The sequence below is a fragment of the Punica granatum genome, chromosome 7 (genome assembly GCF_007655135.1).
Source record: "Punica granatum isolate Tunisia-2019 chromosome 7, ASM765513v2, whole genome shotgun sequence".
Taxonomy (NCBI): domain Eukaryota; kingdom Viridiplantae; phylum Streptophyta; class Magnoliopsida; order Myrtales; family Lythraceae; genus Punica; species Punica granatum.
In genome coordinates this window covers 26,155,450-26,176,674 of record NC_045133.1, presented here as the reverse complement: position 1 = coordinate 26,176,674, position 21,225 = coordinate 26,155,450, and the positions used below count along the sequence as shown (strand labels likewise).

Genomic DNA, 21,225 nt, shown 5'->3' with positions numbered 1-21,225 from the left:
AATCTAACTTTTTAGTAAATGAATGAAGGGAGAGAGATGGAATGGAGGTATTAATACAATATGGCTAGAATTACTCCAGCGAGACATGGCTATAGGCAGTCCACGACGAATCTATCTGTTTTTCAAAGATTCCGAGTCATAAATCTACTTTCATAGGCCACGCGAAGCAAAAGCACGATAAGCACGTGCGAATTGCCTTGTACCGAAAGATTGAGATTCGGAGATAAGTTGCGATTTTATCATTAGTTTAGCTTAATGGTGAATCTTATTCTAGAAAATTCATCCAAGCAAATGAAGAAAACGAAAGAGAGAGAGAGAGAGATGGAGAGGAGATACTAATAAAAGCTTAGAATAGAATTGGTCCAGCAAGACATCTTATTAATAGTCCTATTTTAGTTTTTTTTTTTGTAAAAAAATGATATTTTAGTTTGAGACGAATCTATATTTATTTTTTCTGAGATTTTAATTCATTTCCAACTCGATTACACACGGTAATTACGTGCACATTGTCCTGTATTAATTGAGAATTAAACCATGCAATTTATCGTTTAGTTCAACTTAAAGGTGAATCTTATTCGAGAAACTTATCCAAAAAAAAAATGCAAAAAAAGTTAGAAGGATGGAGAGTATGTATATGAATATATATATATATATATATGGATAAGTGTTAATGGAGAGTATATTGACGTGGCTTAGATTAGAATTTGGTCAAGCAAGAGATGGTATAGCTATAATTCCTACAACAAAATAGAAATCTCGTTCCGAGGCACATTCGTATGTTTTTATGGGATTCTGATTCGCCGTATTAGTCTCGACAGTGTAGGTCATACATGGAGAGGAAGCACAATAATTACGTGCAGAAAGTTTTTATTGAAATACATATGGCAAAGTCATATGTGATTTATTACTTCTTTTAGGTGACAAATGAATTTTATATGACATTAATCAGAGCAAAAGCGAAGGAAAAACAATTGGATCCAGCAAAAAATAGAAGAAAAAGCAATTGGGAAATGCTTCTTGGCAGCTAAAAGGTACTGAAAAAAGCATTAGATTTCGATTGAGTTGGCAAATCGCATTCGTGTGAACGAACTTTATCTATTTTGTAGAGACTATTGAAACTGACCGACAAGTACTTTATAATCAGGATTAAACAGAAACTCGAGCAGGCACTAATTTCAGAAAATAGGTTAAGGAGCTTCCGCTATTTTGCCAAAAAGGAGATAATTAATAATAATTAACTAGATGACAAATACAAATCATGTTGTTTGGGCCCCAGGGGGATTGATGTGAACCGGAGACGTGCAACCTCTCGTGACGGGCCTCGGATAACGTACGAAACTGTTTCCTCGGCCCATCGAAAAGCCCAAAGAGGTCACGAGCGCGAGGAGGGACGTCATAGCCCACACCAGCAATCAAATGAACAAGCTTATAGTTGGGATTGGGTAGCCAACCTCTATGGTTATAATATTGCCCGCCGCGGTTTGGGACTCTCCCAATCCGAACCGAAGAACACCTCGGCTCGTGATCAGTTCCGAATCGGCCAAAAAAAAAAAAATTACAGAGATTAAAATGAAATTTTATGCACTATTTTTCTTGTAACTGACAAAGTTATCAGCTCATCTTTGTCTCAACTGACTCAAGGTCTGTAGGTTAGAACCGGACGCTCATAAGTCTTGACGTACCGGCCGCTCATTATGAGCACGAGCCATAAATTTTATGTAGTCTCATGAGATCGCCCACCTTTGTGTAGTGTCTCTGATATGTTATTCGATACGTAACTTGAACGGAGACGCGAGATGCTCGAGAGATACGTACGCTTTAATCACATTCTCCACACTTGAGGTCGATCAAACATCATAAGAGGAAAGGAGAGGTGAGATATAAGACAACCGACAACCTAAGAGCATGCTTTTGTGCTAAACCTCCTCCATCTGCAAATGGGAACCACTGTTCTGTTTGGGAAAAGAGAAGAATAATCAGGAAAATATCTCTTTGCTTTTGACTCAATTCTCTTATCCACCTGAGAGATATCGGTTTCTGTCGAGGCTCTCTCAACCGAGGGTCCCATCGGTGAGAACCGAACACGAACTTCCCGGTTCCGAGTCGAGGACGATGTCACTGCTGCAAAACGAACCCGTTTCTACGAGACGTATCCTCCTCCTCGCTTCTTCCATAAACCAAAAGGACTGAGAAGGAAGTTAGGCCAGCAATTATATTGGCTTTCCCTCCAAACCTCTGCCTTCCCTCTGAGATTCCCTTGAAATCAAAGGAACACACACCCAAAATTAATTTTTTTTTAAAAAAAAAATCTTGTTTTTCTGGTTGGATTTCGTGTTATTTTGCTGGTGAAGCTCTGCAGTTTGATTATTGGTCACCATCTGAGACCAACTTCACACCCACATCTGCTCTGCCAGAGGATGCTTTGTTTGCTGAAACCAATCCAACATCTGCAGCTTTAACTTACTTCAGAGCTCTCCATCCATCCCCTGCTCCCATAAATTCGGTTCCCGCCCGTGTAAGTCTGTGCCTCCTCGGTTCCCAAGATTTTCCATTTCGGGTCGTTCTTGATGAAGCAGTTTGAACTCGGAGTTGGGGGAGAAATCGAATATTCGCGGATAACAGAGCTGGTTATGACTCATTGGTATGTTCCATGTTCTCGCCATGTCTTGATCTTAATTGAATACACCATTAGGACTACTGTTATATGTCTGAAAACAACACCAGTCCTTAATTTAATTCTTTCAATTCATACCCAGTTGAGAATTTTTCCTTTTATACAGGTTCTTGGGATTAATCTGATCTCTATTCACCCGGAAAAGTTCGGTTCTCGAAGCTCGAAGCTCGAAGCTCTGTTCTGCTCTGTCCCGCCTCGTCCCATGAACACCCGGTACTTCTTCTCGCCGGAGTCGTTATGCAACTCCGGCGTCTCGTCAAACTCTCCAGCAATGGACGGTAGGATGGTGATAGGACCCCGGATCCGTGCTCCCAGGTCATCCGCCCCGAACTCACTCCTTGTTCGGGCAGCGATGCGGATTTCCCGGGCCAGGTGGTTTGCCTTCCTGAGGCGGGTGTTCCATTACCAGAATGGGTCCAGGTCGGACCTCGGGTCGAACCCGTTCAACTCCGCCACGTGGATGGCGCTGGAGCTCCTGGCCTTGCTGGTCCAGATAGGAATAAGCAGTTTTACCCTTGCCATCTCGAAGCGGGAACGGCCCATTTGGCCCATGCGGGTCTGGATCGTCGGGTACGATATTGGCTGCGTCCTCAGCATTCTGCTGCTATACGGGCGGTACCGGTTTCTATGTTCCGGTCAGAGGGACGGTTTCACTTTGCCGGATCTCGAACAGCAGAGGGGCAGTGAAGACACTAGGTAAGTTTTTGTACATGTTGATCGATAATTTATCAGCATATGTCAATCATTTATTCAATTTTGTATCAGAAGCCTGCATCTGATGAATAGATGCCGAACCTCGCTCGAGCTGTTCTTCGCGATATGGTTTGTGATGGGCAACGTGTGGGTGTTCGACTCGCGGTTCGGGTCATTCAGGCGGGCCCCGAAGCTCCACGTTCTCTGCATCTCCCTGCTCGCTTGGAACGCCATCAGCTACTCGTTCCCGTTCCTATTGTTCCTCCTGCTATGCTGCTTCGTGCCGCTCATTAGCACTGTCCTGGGATACAACATGAACATGGGATCAGTTGATAAAGGAGCGTCCGATGATCAGATCTCGAAACTACCAAGCTGGCGTTACAAGGAAGCTGATCATAGCTGTCTAGAGCCTGGAAATGGCACCGACCACAATGCGGATGATCCAGTAAGTGCCGGCACGAGCTTTATTCTCTATAAACTAGATAAGATCGAGCTAATGTTCATTAAGTCGGGATTGGCATACAATACTGCACACAGCGTTTAACCCTCTAGGAAAATCAGTCGCGTAAAATGGATTTAGCAAACGAGTTCTGCACATATCGGTTTTTGACACTGGAGTGGTTTTACGATTTCAGGAATGCTGCATATGCCTCGCGAAGTACCGGGAGAAGGATGAAGTAAGACAGTTGCCATGCTCTCATCTGTTTCACCAGAAATGTGTGGATCAATGGCTCAAGATCATATCTTGCTGCCCTCTATGCAAACAAGAACTCGATAGATAAAAAAACAATATCGATCAATATATACCGCGTTCTCTTTGATTTCATGTTTTTCGGTTGATACAAAGTGATTCGTAAGTATATATATCTGCGTGGTTACGAGTGAAGCTATTGTGTTGTAAATTGTAATCCAGAGGAGCTCGCCAGTAACCATCAAAGGAAATACACCGGAAGTCGGAGATTTTTCGTTTTAACTTCGCCAAGCGGCCCCCGAGTTTTCGCCAGCAGAGGGCTCGGAAGTCTGAAATCCCATCGGCCCGGGATTATATGATGCTTATACATTGATTTTGAGTGTCGACACAGGACAAAGAATTCATGCAAGTACGTAGTAAAGATCTGTACAATTTTCTTTAGCTGCCATGAATAGTATTATTATTTATTTGCTTTGTGGTGTTCCATTACTATTTTTCAATTACAGTCCACAAAATTATATTTCAGCAGGACGGCATAACTTTCCTAGAAATTGACAAAAATAGCATTTTACTAAATTAATTATCAGTAAAATGTCCTTTTCTTAACCTATTATGCCTTTTTCTTTATTTATAATTTTATACGAGAAAATTGGAAAAATAGAAAAACAAACAAAAAAAAAATCTGTGGATTGAAATTGAGACTTGCCAATAATTAAATCTCCGCCATAAATTTGGAACGGCGAGGAGAGGTCGTCGAGAAACCCCAAAAATTCTAAATTATTAACCCAAGAAAATGTTTTATTTTCTGATAATTTGTTAGATTTTTTTCTTCTAATTCGTGTCTCTTTCACTTCGAGAAATTTCAACTTCTCTGGCAAACCCCCGGTTTCTGTTGATCAGGTAAGCTTTTATTTTCAGTGGTAATTGCAATCTCATTTTCTGCTTTACATGGCACGTTCACAATTTCTTGCTCTCCAATCACATCCAAAGTTGATCAGAAAAAACACAATTCAATTTAGTATTATGTCGATGATTACGTGAATTATTATGTAATTGACATCATTTACTTCTCGTCTAAATAAGTACATCCGAATCGGGTGAATTCCGACTTGTAAATCTTCTCTATTAGCTTAGGTGCATGTTGTGATCCTAAACGATGTATGTTTTCATGCGATGGCAAATTTTTTGCCTCCGTCTGTTGTTCTCAGCGTCGAGATATGTCTCCGAATGTGTATCCGAAAGATGAGCAACACAAGCCCCCGAAAAACGAGTACCTGCAGAAGAACTCGCACCAGAGGCTCACCGTCGTGCCCCTCAGCATCGACGACATGCAAAGGCATTCGCCGTTGATGCTGTCCCCCCGGTTCCATAGTGGTTCGGCTGTGCACCCGATGGGAGGCAGCCATCATGGAAAGCCCAACTGTCTCTGCTCTCCGACCACCCACACTGGCTCTTTCAGGTGCCGATTCCACCGCGGGTCCGGCTCTGGCCTATCTCGAGCCCACCACTCGGTCGAAGCAAACCTATCGGAGCTGGCCAATAAGTCCCCAAGCTCCATTGTCGCTCTTAATAAGAGGCCGGTAGCTTGTTCCTTCCAATCTACTGCTGCAAAAACTAAATCAATCAACCGTGATTGTCAATGTTAGTTATCTAAGTCGCTTAACAGTTCGATTTTTTTTTTATATGGTATTGTAACTTAATCATTATTTGCTCGAGCGACAGGAGGCTCGAGGTACATGAGTTCACAATGTACGTGTAACTATCAACTTATATGTATATACATCTGCTAGTTCGAAATATATGAAGACAGTGTGATATAATAAAGAACACGTCCCACGTATGCTGCAATTATTTTGTTTCTGCTAGTCCAAAGCATGTCGACGCAACTTGATACCGGAAAACAAAATAGATCTTCCTCATGGCATAAGCGGTATCAGAACTTCTGATATCATGGCCGGAGCTTATTCACTGCTCCTGCTAGTTACTGAGAAATTCCCATACAAGCCGTCCAGAGGTACCGAATTCAAACAAAGGCGAAACGAAAAAAGACGCATCTTCAAAGCATAGGGTAAAACGTGTATTGATTTTTCATCAAAATGCTAGTGAAATGAGATACAAAACTGATCCGCAGTCTGCTTGCAACTTTCTAATTCCATAAATTATACACAGAAGAAGGCTAGAGTGATCTATAAAAACTCCAGAAGAGAGGAATTGGGCAGCATCATCTGATCGTGGCATCATTTCGTCGGTCTGATCCAGGTGGTCTCTGATGTGAGAGTGTTCCCGTAATATACCTGCTTAGAAGATTCGTCCCAGTACGCCTGAACGAACCAAAGATGATAGAAAACAGAGAACGTCAGAAGATGACATAATAAGCAAACGAGCAAGAAGCACATGAGAAAACGAGGGTAAAAGTACAAACAGCAAATAGTTTTCGTCTTTTGGACTTCAGTTGAATGCTATCTATAATCTTCCAATCCAGCTATAGTGCAACAATGGACATTTCTTGCATTCCACAAAAAAGTAGAAGTTTTACCAGGTAGCCCGAGCACTTATTTCCGTGCTAGAGTACTCAATTCTCGTGTATAAGAACAACTAGACAAGTTTCAACTGTATGGAGTGCATTACAAGATTTACTTGATTCTATATTATTGAAATTTGTGGCTAGAGGTTTAAGGACTTTTGCTTTTTATTACCTGCCACCCCGAAGGAAGATCCTTGGAGAGGTCCCGCAAATCAGGAGGTTGATTTTCCTTTTGTGGTTCTTCAGTCATAGATGCAGCTTCTTTGTTTGCTTGAGCCCTCTTACGCTTCACCCGTTCACGCCTACAAAAAGAGAAATTTAAAGAACAAAAGAAAAATGAGTTCATGCATATATGGTTCAAGCCAAAGCATTTAGCATAAGAATTATCTCCAGAAGACACACACCAATCACCACCCAGAGGTTGAAAATTCGCATTGTCTTTGGCCTCTCCACTGGCGATTTGCTGAGCATGCCACTCCTGCATTTTAAAAGACAATAAAAGGTATCAGAGAAGGGTGGGAGTATAAGTATCATATAAGCGGGGTGAAATAACTACTGACAAACCTCTATTTCTCTTTGTCGCTTCTTCTCTAACATTGCAAGAGCACTCTTAGCTTCGTCTTCCTCTTCTTCCTCTAGCTCTTCTTTAGCTGCTTTCCACTGAGGAGAAGATAGAAATAGAAAACTCAGGAAATGTTCTGATCATGCATGCAAGCGATAAAAGAAATGTCTTATGTGCAATGAAATGCAATAATACCTTATCCACAAGACTTGAAACTTTCTTATTGGACCTTAAGGATGGGGCAACAGCAACTGTCCGCTTTTTAGTGCGCAAAACTGTCAAGTGAATGGAGACCATCTCGGAGTTAGAAAGTGCGGCTGCTAATAAAGAAACAAAGATCGACAGCAACAGACTGTAATCATTCCTATTTTTGTAGGATATTCTTCTCTTTTGACAATTTCTTGAGATATCAAGGACAATATCTTAAGTGAAACGAAAGTCGTGAACAATCATTTAGTTAGAATTCACTACTAGTTATTACTATTACCATGTTACATTAAGACTAATGTATTACAAAATATGATGATTGAGGCAGTATAGCAATATCAGTCACCTTTGGATTGAACCTTCGCATCAGTCACAGTGGTTACAGTAGCAGCCGCAGAAGCAGCAGCCATACTGACTGATGGCTCCGAAACACCATCTCTCACCAAAGTGGTCGCAGGAGCTTCAACAGTAGCTGAACCCATAGGAGCTGAAGTAGAAGCAACCTCCAAAATTCCATTCCCAGTCTTACCATGGGCATCCGACAGATCAACATTTGAATGTGATAACAAACCGCCATGACCAGCTCCAATTTGGTCTGAAGGGAGAGCACTGTAACTGAAGGGACCTGATTGAATCTGATACTGAGTGGAGCCCAAAGAAGCAACTCTGATCAAAGGTCCAGTTCCATCCTGAATGTTGTAATATGTTACAGGCTCCACATTATTCATTACAGAGGCACTATCAGTATATTCATACGAAACTGGCCCTTGAGGCACCAGAACTTGGCCTTCAGCATGTGCATAATAGTTATTGCTGGCAACACCGGAATGTCCGTACATCTCGTAACTGGAATTTGGATAGGATAAACTGTATTGGTCAGCATAAGGAAGAGGTTGACCCACTTCTGTGGGTGGGGGCAGGGGATAAGGGGGTTCAGGCTCATCAGGTGGAGGTGGAGGAATCTGTTCTGAATCAGGCGGTGGTGGAGGAATCCATTCCTCATCCGGTGGAGGTGGAATAGGAGATCCATCATCTCGGGCTACACTTGGGGGCTCTGCAGGTTCCTCGGGCTTGAACGAATTATCCGAAGCAGCAACAGTTGCCTCACACGACTTCTCAACCATAATATTGTGGCCTTCAGAAGTCACATCATCGACTTCCATATCAACATCCATGTCAATATCTTCTCCAGAATAAACATTTGATCCAGTGCAAGGCAAAGCAACATCTTCACGGTGAACTGCAGTATCTACTGACAATGAGTCCATTCTGGGAGAAGACTGAGTAATGTCAGGGGCAGGAAGAACTTCTTGTTTGGCATGACCACTTTCAAACTTGTGCTCTGTACTTGTCGATGAACCACTGGCTTCCCTAGCAACAGAGTCATGAAGTGCCTTACTATCATTCAATGTGGAGTTACCGAGCTGGCCAACTTTACTGTCAATAACAGATTCCAGATGTCTAAGCTGTCCTTCAGAGTACACCCAGAAAGGGTGCAGGGATGAGCCATGGCACGATAGGGACTTCATATCAGACAGTCTAATCTCAATCTCTAAAATACACTTCGATATCCACTCCTGATCACGTGGGAGACTTATGCTGCTGGAAAAATTAAATCAGCAATTGTGAGAAAAGATAAAATAATTCTATGAAGAAACACAAACAGCACAAGATGAAAAGATCAGCATGAAATTACCTTTCTAGAGAACTCAACCTCTGTAACAAACATTCCCCCAGTTCTACAAGATGAGACCAGTGACCCATCTGGGATTCACATTTTGTATAGACCATTGAATCCTGCATTTCATCCTCCAACCGCTGATTAACATCCGCACCACAAGGTGGATCGATGGGTGGGCCACTTCCATGTTTTTCAATTTGCCCATCCACTGGAGCTCCAAATTCACCAGCGCTCTCACTTTGAGATAATAAATGACTACTTGCAGCCGCAGCAACATACATGGAATCACTGCTAGGTTCGGCCGATTGGGCCAAGACTTCGGGTACTTCCCATGAAGTTTCACCAGTCAACATATTCCAGTAATAATACTGATTGGTTTCTTCATGCAACACCATCTTCCAGCCAGAACTTACATCGCCAACAACTTGTGCATCAAAAGTTCCACCAACATGATTTTGTAAGTCTTCATCTGCTTCTTTAGGTATATTATCAGAGGTGCTTGTATCCCTGTCATTACTGACACCTCCAGCTGTATCCTGCAATTCTTTCAATAAACCAAAATCTTGCACCACATCCTTTTTAACTTCCTGAGCTTCATCTGCAACCATGCTGACATCCAAATTTTCAGATTCATTGACGGGTGATGCTTCAACCTGAAATGATTAAGGCAAAATTATTCAAACTAAGAACGAAATTTCCCAGGGAAAACCCCCATGCAGACGTCCTCAGATAAAACAAAAAGTTCCTTTTACCAGTCTATTTGCATGTTCAGCGATGGTTATTCGTCCAGCCACATGACTTCTTTGGTGCAGACCAAAGAATCCCTTAGATATGTCCCAAAAATATTTGCCACTAAACATTAACCTGGTGCTCTAGAGGACTCCACCAGACATTTAGGATCAGTATTATCGTGTATTAGATAAAGAGTTCAGGTTCAATTAATTGATAGTTGAGTTCCTTTTTCGGCAGTTCTGCTTGCGTACACAGAGAAACTGCGATTGAGGTGGATATTAGATAACATTTTTGCCCACAGAGCAGTCTCAATATGCAAACTTCATAGAAACCCAAACCTAAAACTTGCCTGGTCATTATGGTTACTAATGGAAGTATCTCCATTAGCATTAGCATGAATTCTACTCGATTGGTTGTCCTCCTCGTCGTCACTATATTGACCAAGTAACAGAAGAGGATTCTCCGGCTGTTGACCTGATGAAAAGAATTACAGTGTCAGCGACTTTATATGAATTGAGTCATTCACTGAATGGCAAAATTTCATTTGCAAACTGGAAAAGCTTCTGAGCTCTTCCATGGAACACATGAAATGGCAAAAACAAGTCCAACAGGCTGCAGCATATGCAGCCTTTAAACTGGTATAGAGAATGAACATCTTAAACATCTCATTGACAAGACCTGGTGCATACTGAAGATACTCGTTAGTGGGTTATGAAGCAAAAACAAAATCAAAAGAAAGAGATACGAACCGCTTGAGGATTCCCCTGCTGTCTCCGGGAGCTATGGCGGTGAAAAGAGCATGAACAATATAAGGGTCATGCAAGTTTTTCACTGCAGCAGGGTCCAGAACTGATCTGCCGCAAGGATGTTTCCAATAATACGGCCACCTTACCAGTCTGAGAACAATAATTAGGGCGAAAAACATTGCACACATCGATCCATATATCCACCAAAACTACGTGACCAGTCATGTTCCTTCTACATACTCGGTTCGAAGAAAACTGCGGAACCCACCTGAAGAAGATGGTGAATTGGGTAACCCATCAGATCGTTTGGATGAATCTAAACCCCCTCCCAGTTCATCTTGTCCAGATGAGCCACCCAAATCTCCTGCAGAACGAAGCAAACCGGCTCGTATCACGACAGCAAACAAGCAATCTCATCCAAAATAACCGGACTTTCTGATCCTAAAACATCAAATTTATCGTTTCTTCCCATTCACAGTGACCTAGAAGCGTACAACAAATGCCTATTTTCGCATTTCGATTCACAGTGAGCTGAACTGCCCTTGGGACGGGGCAAACCGTCACCGAAAGACGAACAAGAGCAATCAATCTACACAAAAACCGAGCTAGCTGGAACTTCTCGCATACCAGAGGGTTCCGCGAAGAGGTCGAGCTTGAGACGGCGGCCGGGGTTGCTCATAGCCGCCATACGACGATCCCTTCTCTTCCCCATCGTTCACTCAATCCCTAACCCAAACAATCCCTACAAATTCTCCGATTTCAGCTTCGCCCTGCTCGCACGGCGGATTGAAATCCTCCCCCCGTAGTTCCCTCTTCTACGTAAAGGTTCGACTTTTCGATGAAGAAGCAGAGCTGCTCGTCTCCGCTGTAAGATATTAATGAAGCCCTTGCGGGGTTTTGATTCGGTGCGGTTCGTTAGGCAGCCGCTTTCTTTGCATTGGCTACCGCGGCCAGCCACGTGGAACGGCCAATTTGGGCCCATGAACGCTGGTTAATGTAAATGGTTATCCGTTGGTAATTTGTCGGCCCAACCCAAGCCCAATAGTTCAGAAAGCTAGTTTTCCCAAATCCTCCTTTAATTATGGAAATTTTGATTTGATTTGATTTTGCAATTTGTTTTTGAATTTGTTTCTGATTATTTAGTGGTAGCATCCTTCAAAACAACAAGGTGCGGTGTAGCTGGTAAACTGCTCTTAATTTGGGCAATTATGTGGGCGAACTTTATCTACAGCGTGGTGGTCTCATATGCTTTTTGTAGGCACATCCTACCAATGTTCAAGTAAATATTAAAAACAATGCGGTGGTCTCATCACCGCACAAGAACTCTGGTCGGTGGCTACTTAGGGCTGGCTAACGGCCACCACCTAGCTCGGTGAGGCCCAAGCTTATGCATTTTAATCTGTTTATTATTATTATTATTATGATGATGATGATTATTATTATTATTATTATTATTATTATTATTTGATATATAACTATAAGAGTTAATGAAATACCCCAATGGTGATAGCTAATATATAATCAAATGGGGAGAGTGTTAATTTTTATCACGGCTAGTGTCATTTGAGAAAATTTTAGTGAAGAAGAGTATAATTTACTCTTTTCTTTATTATTTAATATTGCCACCATGCAAAAAAGGCGGCTAACTTTTTAGCTGATGAACTATTTTATCTTTGCGCCTTTTCATGTGAATTTCGTTCTAAATGATGGTGATGATTTCAAAAAGAAGAGCCGAATTCTGGTTTTATCCCTCGAAGTCTGACTTTTTGTCCTTTTTTACCCTTAACTTTATAATATCCCATAATGTACCTCAACGTTTCAAATTCTGTCGCACTTTACAATTCTCACGTGATCGTAATATTCTCAAGTACTTAAACAAGGACGTGAGTAATTGTCTGACTATGCACTCTTTTAATTCGCTCCTGTAAATCAATTTTTTTTCTCCTTGTCCATTGTTCAATTTGAAATAAAAAACAAATTGAACTGAATGCAAATTACAGAGTTATTTATGAAAAGTAATTTGGCTCGACTCGAGAAGTTCCCTTGAAAGTGTTTGTTTCAGCTTCCAATGAGGGCCATCGACAAGGTATGGACGATCAACACGGGAAATTGGTATTTCATTTGGAGGGCTGTAGGTGCAATATAAGAACAAATGTGTAAGATAAGGGTGTGAATGGTTTAAGTTCGAAATTTAGAACGAGAAATCAAGTTTTCTAAAGTATGAGGAATGATTGGGGAAATATGAAAAAGTTTTACAGATGGGGAGTCTGAGCCAATTTCTACAGCTCATCACGTGATGATTATATATAACGAACTGTCCGCTCCGTCTCCCTCTTCCTTTCCTTCCTTCCTTCCTCCCTCCGTCGAATCTCGATAGCGATTTCGTCAGAGAACCACCGCACCGGAGCTGCCGAAGCAGACGGCGACGAGGGGAGAGAACGCGATGGCCGTGTCCCGGAGGAGCGGTCTCTCTTGTTCTCCGTCCATGTAGAGGTGAGAATCGTCGCGACCTCCCGGTCATGCCTCTGTTTCGGAACTCTTCAGGAGTTCACGAATCGCACGGCCGGATTCGGATTCGCTCCTCCCCGATTGAATCCGGATTTTCCGTCCGGCGTCGGAGCGGATAGCTCTGCTCTATTTCCCGCTGGTGATGCCTGTTGTTTGGGCTGGACTTCACCTTCCGGAGCTCGAATTTGCTTCGGCAGCTAGATCCATACGGCTATCCTATGTGAATTTCCGAATCCAAAGGGACTCGACGGTGAATTATAGGAATCGTTGTGATTTCGGTTTGACTTATGGATATCTTGCGAGACCGGGGTGGATTTTGGGTGGAGCTCTTGCTTGCGATTTGCTGCGTTGTTTGAGATCTTATCAGATTTTCTGCTCTCATTTGATAATCTTATGTTCCGTTTCTTCATATGTCGTTGCATGATGCGACTTGCCATCGCTAATTAGATGATGTGCCATTTCCTGTCTAGGCTTAGACACGGAAGCTTGGGGAAGTAGATAAAATTGAATGTGGTTAGGTCGAAGAAGCTTTGGGTGTGCTGCACTGGTGAGGATCAGCGTTCACTCCTGCGTTATTGGCACGAGGAAAAATAGTTCGTTACTGTCCATCTAGAAGCATTCATCTTCATTGATTTGTCTAATTGATCATTTATTAGATCGAAAATATCAATGGGACGGGTCATGACACTGACTTGATATCACCGTTTTTTTTCTCTTCAATTGGTTGCTTATATCGGTGGGTTGCTCACTTTAGAATTATTTGGGCAACGTAGCGCTCTGAAATTTTTTAATGGTAGGTATATGATATTTATTGGTCTGGCAAGTACCGATCTTCACAAGTTGCAGTGCATATAGATTGCATCACATCTGCTCGAGATGGTTTGCTTACTGATTTTAAGATTTTTTTTTTTCACGTGGTCAGTATGCATTGACTTGTTAGACAAGGTGTTATGATGAGTATTACGCTCTGCAGCCTTCTGATCCGAATTTGTTTATGTGATGATGCATGGCTCCTTCTTTTAGTGGCATCGGGCTAGTGGATGCCTTGATGGAAATAAGTTGTGGGCATGTAAATGCAAACCATTCAAAAGAAAGGGATGGCTGTGTATTGAGCTTCCACTAGTTGTGAACACTTCTGTGTGTTTTGTTTGTTTTCTTGTTTGTTTAATGTTGTGTAACTTCTCTAAAGCTACATAAGATCTCTCCTGACTGTTCAGAAAGCTAAAATTGAGCATCATCCCTCTCAATATTGAACAGGTGTTTTGATGGTCGGATGATATCATGTTGCAGTGCATAGAAAGTTTCAAGCAATTATTTGCTTCCATATTGAAGTGCTGTGATCTCGACATATATAAACAATCTAGGGGCCTAGAAGATCCCGAACTTCTCGCAAGGGAGACTGTTTGTATGCTACCAACTTCTTTTCCACTTCAATACCAATATCTAATTAATTCGGAATATTAATCATGCTTGGTTTATATTATATTTTTTTAGCTATGTGTTGTATATTGATTTCTTACGTTCTTATCTTTAGTCAGCGTTAGTGAGATCGAGGCACTCTATGAGCTCTTCAAGAAGATTAGCAGTGCCGTAATTGATGATGGTCTGATTAACAAGGTTGGTTCATATTTGCAGAAAAAAGTTATATTCTTTTACTTGGCAATGCTTCACTGAAAATTCTCATAGCCCTCACTTTCTTCCCACTAATTTTACCTGTTAATATTCTTTGCTTTTCTGATGCTAGTCCTAACATGAATAGTATTTCCTTTTATTCTCTCAGTTTCAATAATTCTGGATTTTTCTTCTCTCTTGTGCAGGAAGAGTTTCAATTGGCACTATTCAAAACAAACAAAAAGGAGAGTCTTTTTGCTGATCGGGTATGTCTCCATTAGTTAATTACTACTTTTCGACCGTTATAAATTCTTATTGCTGGGGATTATATAGCAGTATCCCCTTCACCAATGACATTATTGATAGTTTGAACAATGCTTCTTTCCATATTTTCCCTTATCCAGGTGTTCGACTTGTTTGACACAAAGCACAATGGGATTCTGGGATTTGAAGAGTTTGCCCGTGCTCTCTCAGTATTTCATCCGAATGCCCCCATTGATGAAAAGATTGAGTGTAAGTTCTATTATCCATAGGATAAGGTTATTGACTAGAGAATCTCCTAGTCCAGTATCTGTATCTTAGCATTAATAAATTCTGTAGAGCTTTAAGGTCTCTTTTGCACAAAAGCATACCTCCATGGCATGTCTGTGCTCAAGGTTACTGTACCTTCATGTATCGGATCCCCTTCTCTTGTTGTGGCAGTTTCGTTTCAATTGTACGACCTCAAGCAGCAAGGTTTTATTGAGAGGCAGGAGGTAAAGAATTCATTGGAGCTTAACTTGTGGTTCTACTTTGCTATTTGCCCATTTTCACATCTTTGTTTGTTTTAAGATCTCATCTTGTAACCCATCTGTCCAGGTGAAGCAAATGGTAGTAGCTACGCTTGCCGAATCCGGAATGAATCTTTCAGACGATGTCATAGAAAGTATAATTGATAAGGTATGTTTTCAAAATTGTGTTGTCAGTTCAATCACTGTTGCCTAGTTACTTGCTGGAAGGCTGTTAAAATTACACCCGGCATTTGTTTTTTCAGTATAATTGATCTTAAGAAGCTCATTTCTTGTTTGAATGATGTATCCTTCTACAGACATTTGAGGAAGCTGATACAAAACATGACGGGAAGATTGACAAGGAAGAGTGGAGAAGTCTTGTTCTCCGACATCCATCTCTGTTGAAAAACATGACCCTACAGTACCTGAAGTAAGTTCAATTGTAATCTTCCCCATGGAATTTCCCGAGATTTGCCTTATGTCAAGAAGGGTGTAATGCGCAATGGTTGTAGCATGAAAGAAGGCTCCATTTTTATATGCCGTTGCTTATTGGGTATATCATCCATTTCTATCCAAAATAGGTCAATCTGAAAATAACAGTCAAGTGAGCCAAACAGGACCATGTTCACATTTGCAGGAGCTATATAGACGACATAGCTAAACAGGACCATGTTCACATTTCCATGTTATTGTCTAGGTACTGATTGTTAAACGGATTCAAGTTGCTTGGCTTAAAAATATTAAAGGTCTCATAGAAAGTAAACAATCTATATAATGAGCCTTGAATGTGGTGCTTTGATGACAAAACACCAGCCAAGGTGGATGTTTATGTTCAATCATTGTTCGACGAGAATCAGTTTCCTTTGTGCAGCTCCATGAGCAAGTACACTTAAAAGTTTTTTTCTACATCGGGTGTCCTTTTTTATCGTAAAATGTGATATTTCCTTTTTTTTTTCTTTTTTTTTTTCGGCTTGTGGTTTCTGTCTGTAATTGGTTTCTTCCAAAAGTGTGTTCTCCTTCTAATGATAGCACTCGTCCATTGCTCTCTTGACAGGGATATCACGACGACATTCCCAAGTTTTGTTTTCCATTCCCAGGTGGATGATACCTGAGCTTTTTGAGAGTGCTGTGAACCGAGCCCGGTAGGATTGATTGGTCAATTTTTTTGGTCGTTGTCAAGGTTTGCACTGCCGTTTTGCTGCATTCTTGGTCTCTGTCAGAGTAGCTTGGCCCCTTCTTGTACACAGACGCAGAGAGTTTGCCTTTTAAGGATTTCCTTGTGTTGGTATTCTTTTCCCTACAACATTTATTCACTTGCTGGATGTTTGGCTTCCCGTTTGTTGTCAAATGTACTTTGGTTTGCCCCAATATAGAACGATGAGAGTTTCGAAGGAAATTATTTTCATGTTTCGGAGGTTGTAAATAGAGCTATTAAATCAGATTCTCATTTGAAGATGCTTGTTGCTTATTGGTTTTTTCACCTTTTGGCCCCTTTTGATATTTGGCACCACACAATCTCAGAAGCTTCGAAAGGGTTATATGATCCCCAGAGGCTGCTACTGATTTTCGGTGTGGACCAACTTGTAAATTCTTCGAGGTAATATCTGCTGGTGGTTCAGACTTGGTTTTCTCAAGTATCCAGGGGAAAGTTTCTCCTCTCATAGACCTCGGAAAACTGCTTGGATTTTATACACTTCACTCATTTATATCCTGGAGCAATCTTTTCTTACTTTGAAAAAAGCACAAATTAACCAGAACCCTGACTGTTACACCGGTTACTATTATCTGAGGAGATCAAGGAACCGATCTGGCTGAGGACGTATACTTGTTTTTAATTTAACAAATACTGAATATTTTAGTCTGGGAGAAGTCCTACCACGAAGATGCAGGCCAAACTAACTGGTTCCTTCCTTTGTTGTCACATGATCACCAAACAAAACAGTATCATTACAGTTACTAACCACAGGGAGAAGCAGACCATATGCTTGAAATTTTGGGCCGCAGCATCTAAAGATTCTAAGGGACAAAATCTTTTGTAAAGATTCTGACCGATTTTAGGTTTCATTGTAATAGTTTGCTTTACCTTCTGGCAACGTCGCTTAGCAATTCGATCACTTGAGAAAGAGAAAATAAAGGATAAAAGAAACATATAGAAAATTCGATAATCTACTTGCACAGTAAAAAAGCTATTAGGTCCAACCCAGAGACGAATCGTGGATTCGCCAAAAACAGCCTAGAAGTTTTCAGATTGTTTAAAGACATTCACGGAAAAAAAAATAAGAGGAAAAATATAAAGAAAAGCACTCCAAAAACTTAAGGCTATCGGTTCACTGACTCGCCAAAACACTAAAGAAAAGGACCGAAGTCCCTTCTTAGTCGACCTCCTCCATCTTGCTGCCCTCAGCATCAGCATCTGCATCCTCCAACGGGGGCATGTCGGCATCAGCCTCGCCTGCATCCTCATCGATGCTAAGCCCGAGCTTCAGCATCCTGTGGATCCTGTTCCCGAAGGTGTTGGGGTCATCAAGGCTGAATCCGGAGGTGAGGAGGGCCGTCTCAAACAGTAACAGAACAAGGTCCTTCACAGACTTGTCGTTCTTGTCGGCATCGGCCCTCTTCCTCAGCTCCTCCATGATCGGGTTCTCAGGGTTGATCTCCATGGTCTTCTTGCTCGACATGTACCCTGCCATGCTGTTATCCCTCAGTGCCTGGGCCTTCATGATCCTCTCCATGTTGGCAGTCCATCCATACTCGCCGGTGACAAGACAGCATGGGGAGTCCACCACACGGTCTGAGACAACCACCTTCTCAACCTTGTCACCCAGGACATCCTTGATCACCTTGCACAGACCCTCAAACTTCTCCTTAAGGGCCTCCTGTTTCTTCTTCTCGTCCTCACTCTCATCGAGCTTGAGCCCCTCCTTGGTTGCAGACACGAGCTTCTTCCCCTCATACTCCTTCAACTGCCCGACAGCATACTCATCGATGGCATCAACCATGTAAAGAACTTCGTACCCCTTCTTCTTCAGCTTCTCGAGGAACGGGGAATTCTCTACGGCCTTCTTGCTCTCACCAGTGATGTAGTAGATGTCGCTCTGGCCCTCCTTCATGCGGGTCACATAGTCCTTGAGGCTGGTCATCTCCTCTCCACTCTTGGTGGAGTGGTACCTGAGCAGATCGGCAATCTTCGACCTGTTCTGGGAGTCCTCGTGGATACCCAACTTCAGGTTCTTGGAGAAGGACTCATAGAACTTGTTGTAGTCCTCCTTGTTCTCAGCAATCTCAGTGAAGAGCTCAATGCACTTCTTGACCAGGTTCTTCCTGATCACCTTCAGGATCTTGTTCTGCTGGAGCATTTCTCGGGAGATGTTGAGAGGAAGATCCTCAGAGTCAACAATACCCTTGACAAAGCCGAGGTACTCGGGGATCAGCTCCTCGCAGTTGTCCATGATGAAGACACGGCGGACATAGAGCTTGATGTTGTTGAGCTTCTTCCTGGTGTCGAACAGATCGAAAGGAGCCCTCTTGGGAACATAGAGGATGGCCTTGAACTCAAGCTGACCCTCAACAGAGAAATGCTTGACAGCCAGATGCTCCTCCCAGTCGTTGGTGAGACTCTTGTAGAAGGCAGCATACTCCTCCTTCGTGATCTCCTCAGGCTTCCTCATCCAGATGGGCTTCTGCTTGTTCACGAGAGACCACTCGTGAGACACCTCCTTGATCTTCTTCTTTTTCTTCTCTTCCTTCTCCTTCTCTTCGTCGACTTCCTCAACCTTTCCTTCTTCGTCCTTCTTGTCCTCCTCATCCTCATCATCAGAGATTTCCTTCTCGGTGGTCTTCTCAATCCAGAGAGAGATAGGGTAGCTGATGAATTCGGAGTGCTTCTTGATCAGGTCCTTGAGGCGGCGCTCCTCGAGGTACTCTAGCTGGTCCTCCTTGAGGAAGAGGGTGATCTTGGTTCCACGGCCAAGGATCTCACCAGAGGTATCCCTGGTGACAGTGAAGGAACCACCAGCTTGAGACTCCCACACATACTGCTCGTCATCATTGTGCTTGGTGGTGACAATGACCTTCTCAGCAACAAGGTAAGCAGAGTAAAACCCGACACCAAACTGCCCAATCATGCTGACATCAGCACCAGCAGCAAGTGCCTCCATGAACTCCTTGGTCCCAGACCTTGCAATGGTACCGAGGTTGTTCACCAAATCTAGAGACAAACAACAAAGCAATTAGATGACAACATAAAACCTAACCTATCGATATGATTCTGGAAAAATAAAATTGCAATAATAAGGGAATCTATGCTGTTCATAAAAAGAAGGGGAATTCTTACCAGCTTTGGTCATGCCAATTCCACTGTCGATGATAGACAATGAGTTGTTGGTCTTGTCAGGAATAATGTGGATAAAGAGCTCAGGTTGAGCATCCAACTTGCTCTTGTCTGTCAAGCTCTCAAAGCGGATTTTGTCCAATGCCTAAATACAGGACACAATTATAAGATGTCAAACAAAACAAATTATATGTATATCAAACGACAACAAGTCAAACAATACATCATTGACAAGTGTTCCTTTGAAAGCAAAGATTAAATAATACTGCTGTGCTAGCCTCCAGATTCTCTATCCAGTTAGTACTATCATACATGAACTAACCGAGTAACTAGAGATGTTGGTCGCAATCACAATCAGCGATGCCAATTCGTCTAAACCTGGTCAAAAGTTATGGGCAGACGACGTACAGATTCTGAACGTCCGACAGTGGGACAGTTAGATTTATTAATTTTTTTCACATCGTAGAGCAAAAACATGGGCAGGTACAACTCAATCGACATGATGTCAGCACGAAACAACAATTTGCATGGAAAAGAGCAGTCTTCGGAATTTCCGACAAAAACAGAGCAACACAGAAACAAATCTACGTTTCTACGACCATCCGGGAAAGCAAAAACTTCAGGTATCTAACAATCTAATACGAAGCAAACGCGCAGCAGGTAGGGCCGGAGGAAGATCAACTTACGTCGGAAGCATTGCTGATAAGCTCACGGAGGAAGATCTCCTTGTTACTGTAAAAGGTGTTGATGATCAAGCTGAGGAGCTGGTTGATCTCAGCCTGGAAGGCAAACGTCTCGGTCTCCGCCATTGCAGTCGCACGGACGAAGGAAGAAAGAGGAGAGAGATGCGCTGATCGAAGAACGAGAGGAATCGAAGAGATCGCCTCGCTAGGGTTTTGAGAGAGTGAGAGATGGGGAGGAAATGGAGGGGGGAGGAGACTATTTATGAAGGGGGCTTCCAGTAGGGTTTCTACTTTCTAGATCCTTCCATGCCGCCCCCCCCCCCCCCCCCCCCATTTAACTTTTAATTTTGGTATGGTCTTTTTTCTTTTTAATTTTATTAAAAAATCAAAAAATCAAAAATAATTTGGGTGGGGTTGATTGGGTGTTTCGCGGACGACCTGAGCCTCCTCCAGTCTACTCTTTATCGTCCCGCCACGTGTCACACGCTCCAAGATTCATTGCTTCGGCTCGTTGCAAAGGCAACTTCCGGTCCTTTTCCCAAATCTGCAGACTTCTCAAAATTCGAAAATGCCAAATCAAGTCAAGAAGAAACTTTCTCTTCTCCGTGGTTCATGATATCCAGAATTCATCGATCCCTTCTCTTCTCATTTTCTCCCGGCCTCGGCTTGTGATTCTCGAGCTATCACTCGACCAATGATTGTAACGGAATCCGTGAGCCGAGCTGTTTGAATCTTGTAAGATATTAGTCTGACTTACTGAACAAGCAATAATAACATGGCACTGTTCGATTTTTTTAATGAAAAATGTGAATG

At 42.4% G+C, this 21,225-nt stretch overlaps 5 protein-coding genes across 10 annotated transcripts; 3 read left to right on the top strand and 2 right to left on the bottom strand.

Moving 5' to 3' along the window:
* The first annotated feature begins 1,918 nt into the window (after positions 1 to 1,918).
* LOC116213123 (E3 ubiquitin-protein ligase At4g11680) lies at positions 1,919 to 4,532 on the top strand. 2 transcript variants are annotated; one of them, XM_031547950.1, is made up of 4 exons: positions 1,919 to 2,641; positions 2,781 to 3,370; positions 3,443 to 3,812; positions 4,003 to 4,532. In XM_031547950.1, exons 2-4 carry the CDS (start codon positions 2,877 to 2,879, stop codon positions 4,147 to 4,149), a joined length of 1,011 nt encoding a protein of 336 aa, XP_031403810.1. In that variant the 5' UTR covers positions 1,919 to 2,641; positions 2,781 to 2,876; the 3' UTR covers positions 4,150 to 4,532. The 2 variants fall into 2 exon arrangements, with proteins under 2 accessions (XP_031403810.1, XP_031403809.1); XM_031547949.1 differs by having other exon boundaries at positions 1,926 to 2,641; positions 3,440 to 3,812.
* LOC116213125 lies at positions 4,330 to 5,880 on the top strand. The gene is made up of 2 exons (XM_031547952.1): positions 4,330 to 4,467; positions 5,267 to 5,880. The coding sequence occupies exons 1-2, from the start codon at positions 4,462 to 4,464 to the stop codon at positions 5,702 to 5,704; spliced, it is 444 nt and encodes a 147-aa protein (XP_031403812.1). The 5' UTR covers positions 4,330 to 4,461; the 3' UTR covers positions 5,705 to 5,880.
* Positions 5,881 to 6,094: 214 nt separating this feature from the next.
* On the bottom strand, positions 6,095 to 11,377 carry LOC116213121 (histone acetyltransferase KAT6A). 5 transcript variants are annotated; one of them, XM_031547943.1, is made up of 11 exons: positions 11,138 to 11,377; positions 10,779 to 10,874; positions 10,114 to 10,238; positions 9,785 to 9,904; positions 9,048 to 9,685; positions 7,698 to 8,950; positions 7,340 to 7,419; positions 7,147 to 7,242; positions 6,987 to 7,060; positions 6,755 to 6,884; positions 6,095 to 6,379 (listed from the first exon to the last, which is right to left on the bottom strand). In XM_031547943.1, exons 1-11 carry the CDS (start codon positions 11,220 to 11,222, stop codon positions 6,296 to 6,298), a joined length of 2,781 nt encoding a protein of 926 aa, XP_031403803.1. In that variant the 5' UTR covers positions 11,223 to 11,377; the 3' UTR covers positions 6,095 to 6,295. The 5 variants fall into 5 exon arrangements, with proteins under 5 accessions (XP_031403803.1, XP_031403802.1, XP_031403805.1 ...); XM_031547942.1 differs by having other exon boundaries at positions 7,698 to 8,953; positions 11,138 to 11,374; XM_031547945.1 differs by lacking the exon at positions 9,785 to 9,904 and having other exon boundaries at positions 7,698 to 8,953; positions 11,138 to 11,373.
* A 1,457-nt stretch (positions 11,378 to 12,834) lies between these two features.
* On the top strand, positions 12,835 to 16,867 carry LOC116213124 (calcineurin B-like protein 3). Its single transcript, XM_031547951.1, has 9 exons — positions 12,835 to 13,003; positions 14,276 to 14,423; positions 14,553 to 14,635; positions 14,836 to 14,895; positions 15,034 to 15,142; positions 15,332 to 15,384; positions 15,488 to 15,568; positions 15,717 to 15,829; positions 16,454 to 16,867. The coding sequence occupies exons 2-9, from the start codon at positions 14,300 to 14,302 to the stop codon at positions 16,509 to 16,511; spliced, it is 681 nt and encodes a 226-aa protein (XP_031403811.1). The 5' UTR covers positions 12,835 to 13,003; positions 14,276 to 14,299; the 3' UTR covers positions 16,512 to 16,867.
* A 669-nt stretch (positions 16,868 to 17,536) lies between these two features.
* On the bottom strand, positions 17,537 to 20,702 carry LOC116213122 (heat shock cognate protein 80). Its single transcript, XM_031547948.1, has 3 exons — positions 20,416 to 20,702; positions 19,733 to 19,874; positions 17,537 to 19,606 (listed from the first exon to the last, which is right to left on the bottom strand). Exons 1-3 carry the CDS (start codon positions 20,536 to 20,538, stop codon positions 17,772 to 17,774), a joined length of 2,100 nt encoding a protein of 699 aa, XP_031403808.1. The 5' UTR covers positions 20,539 to 20,702; the 3' UTR covers positions 17,537 to 17,771.
* Between the last annotated feature and the right edge of the window lie 523 nt (positions 20,703 to 21,225).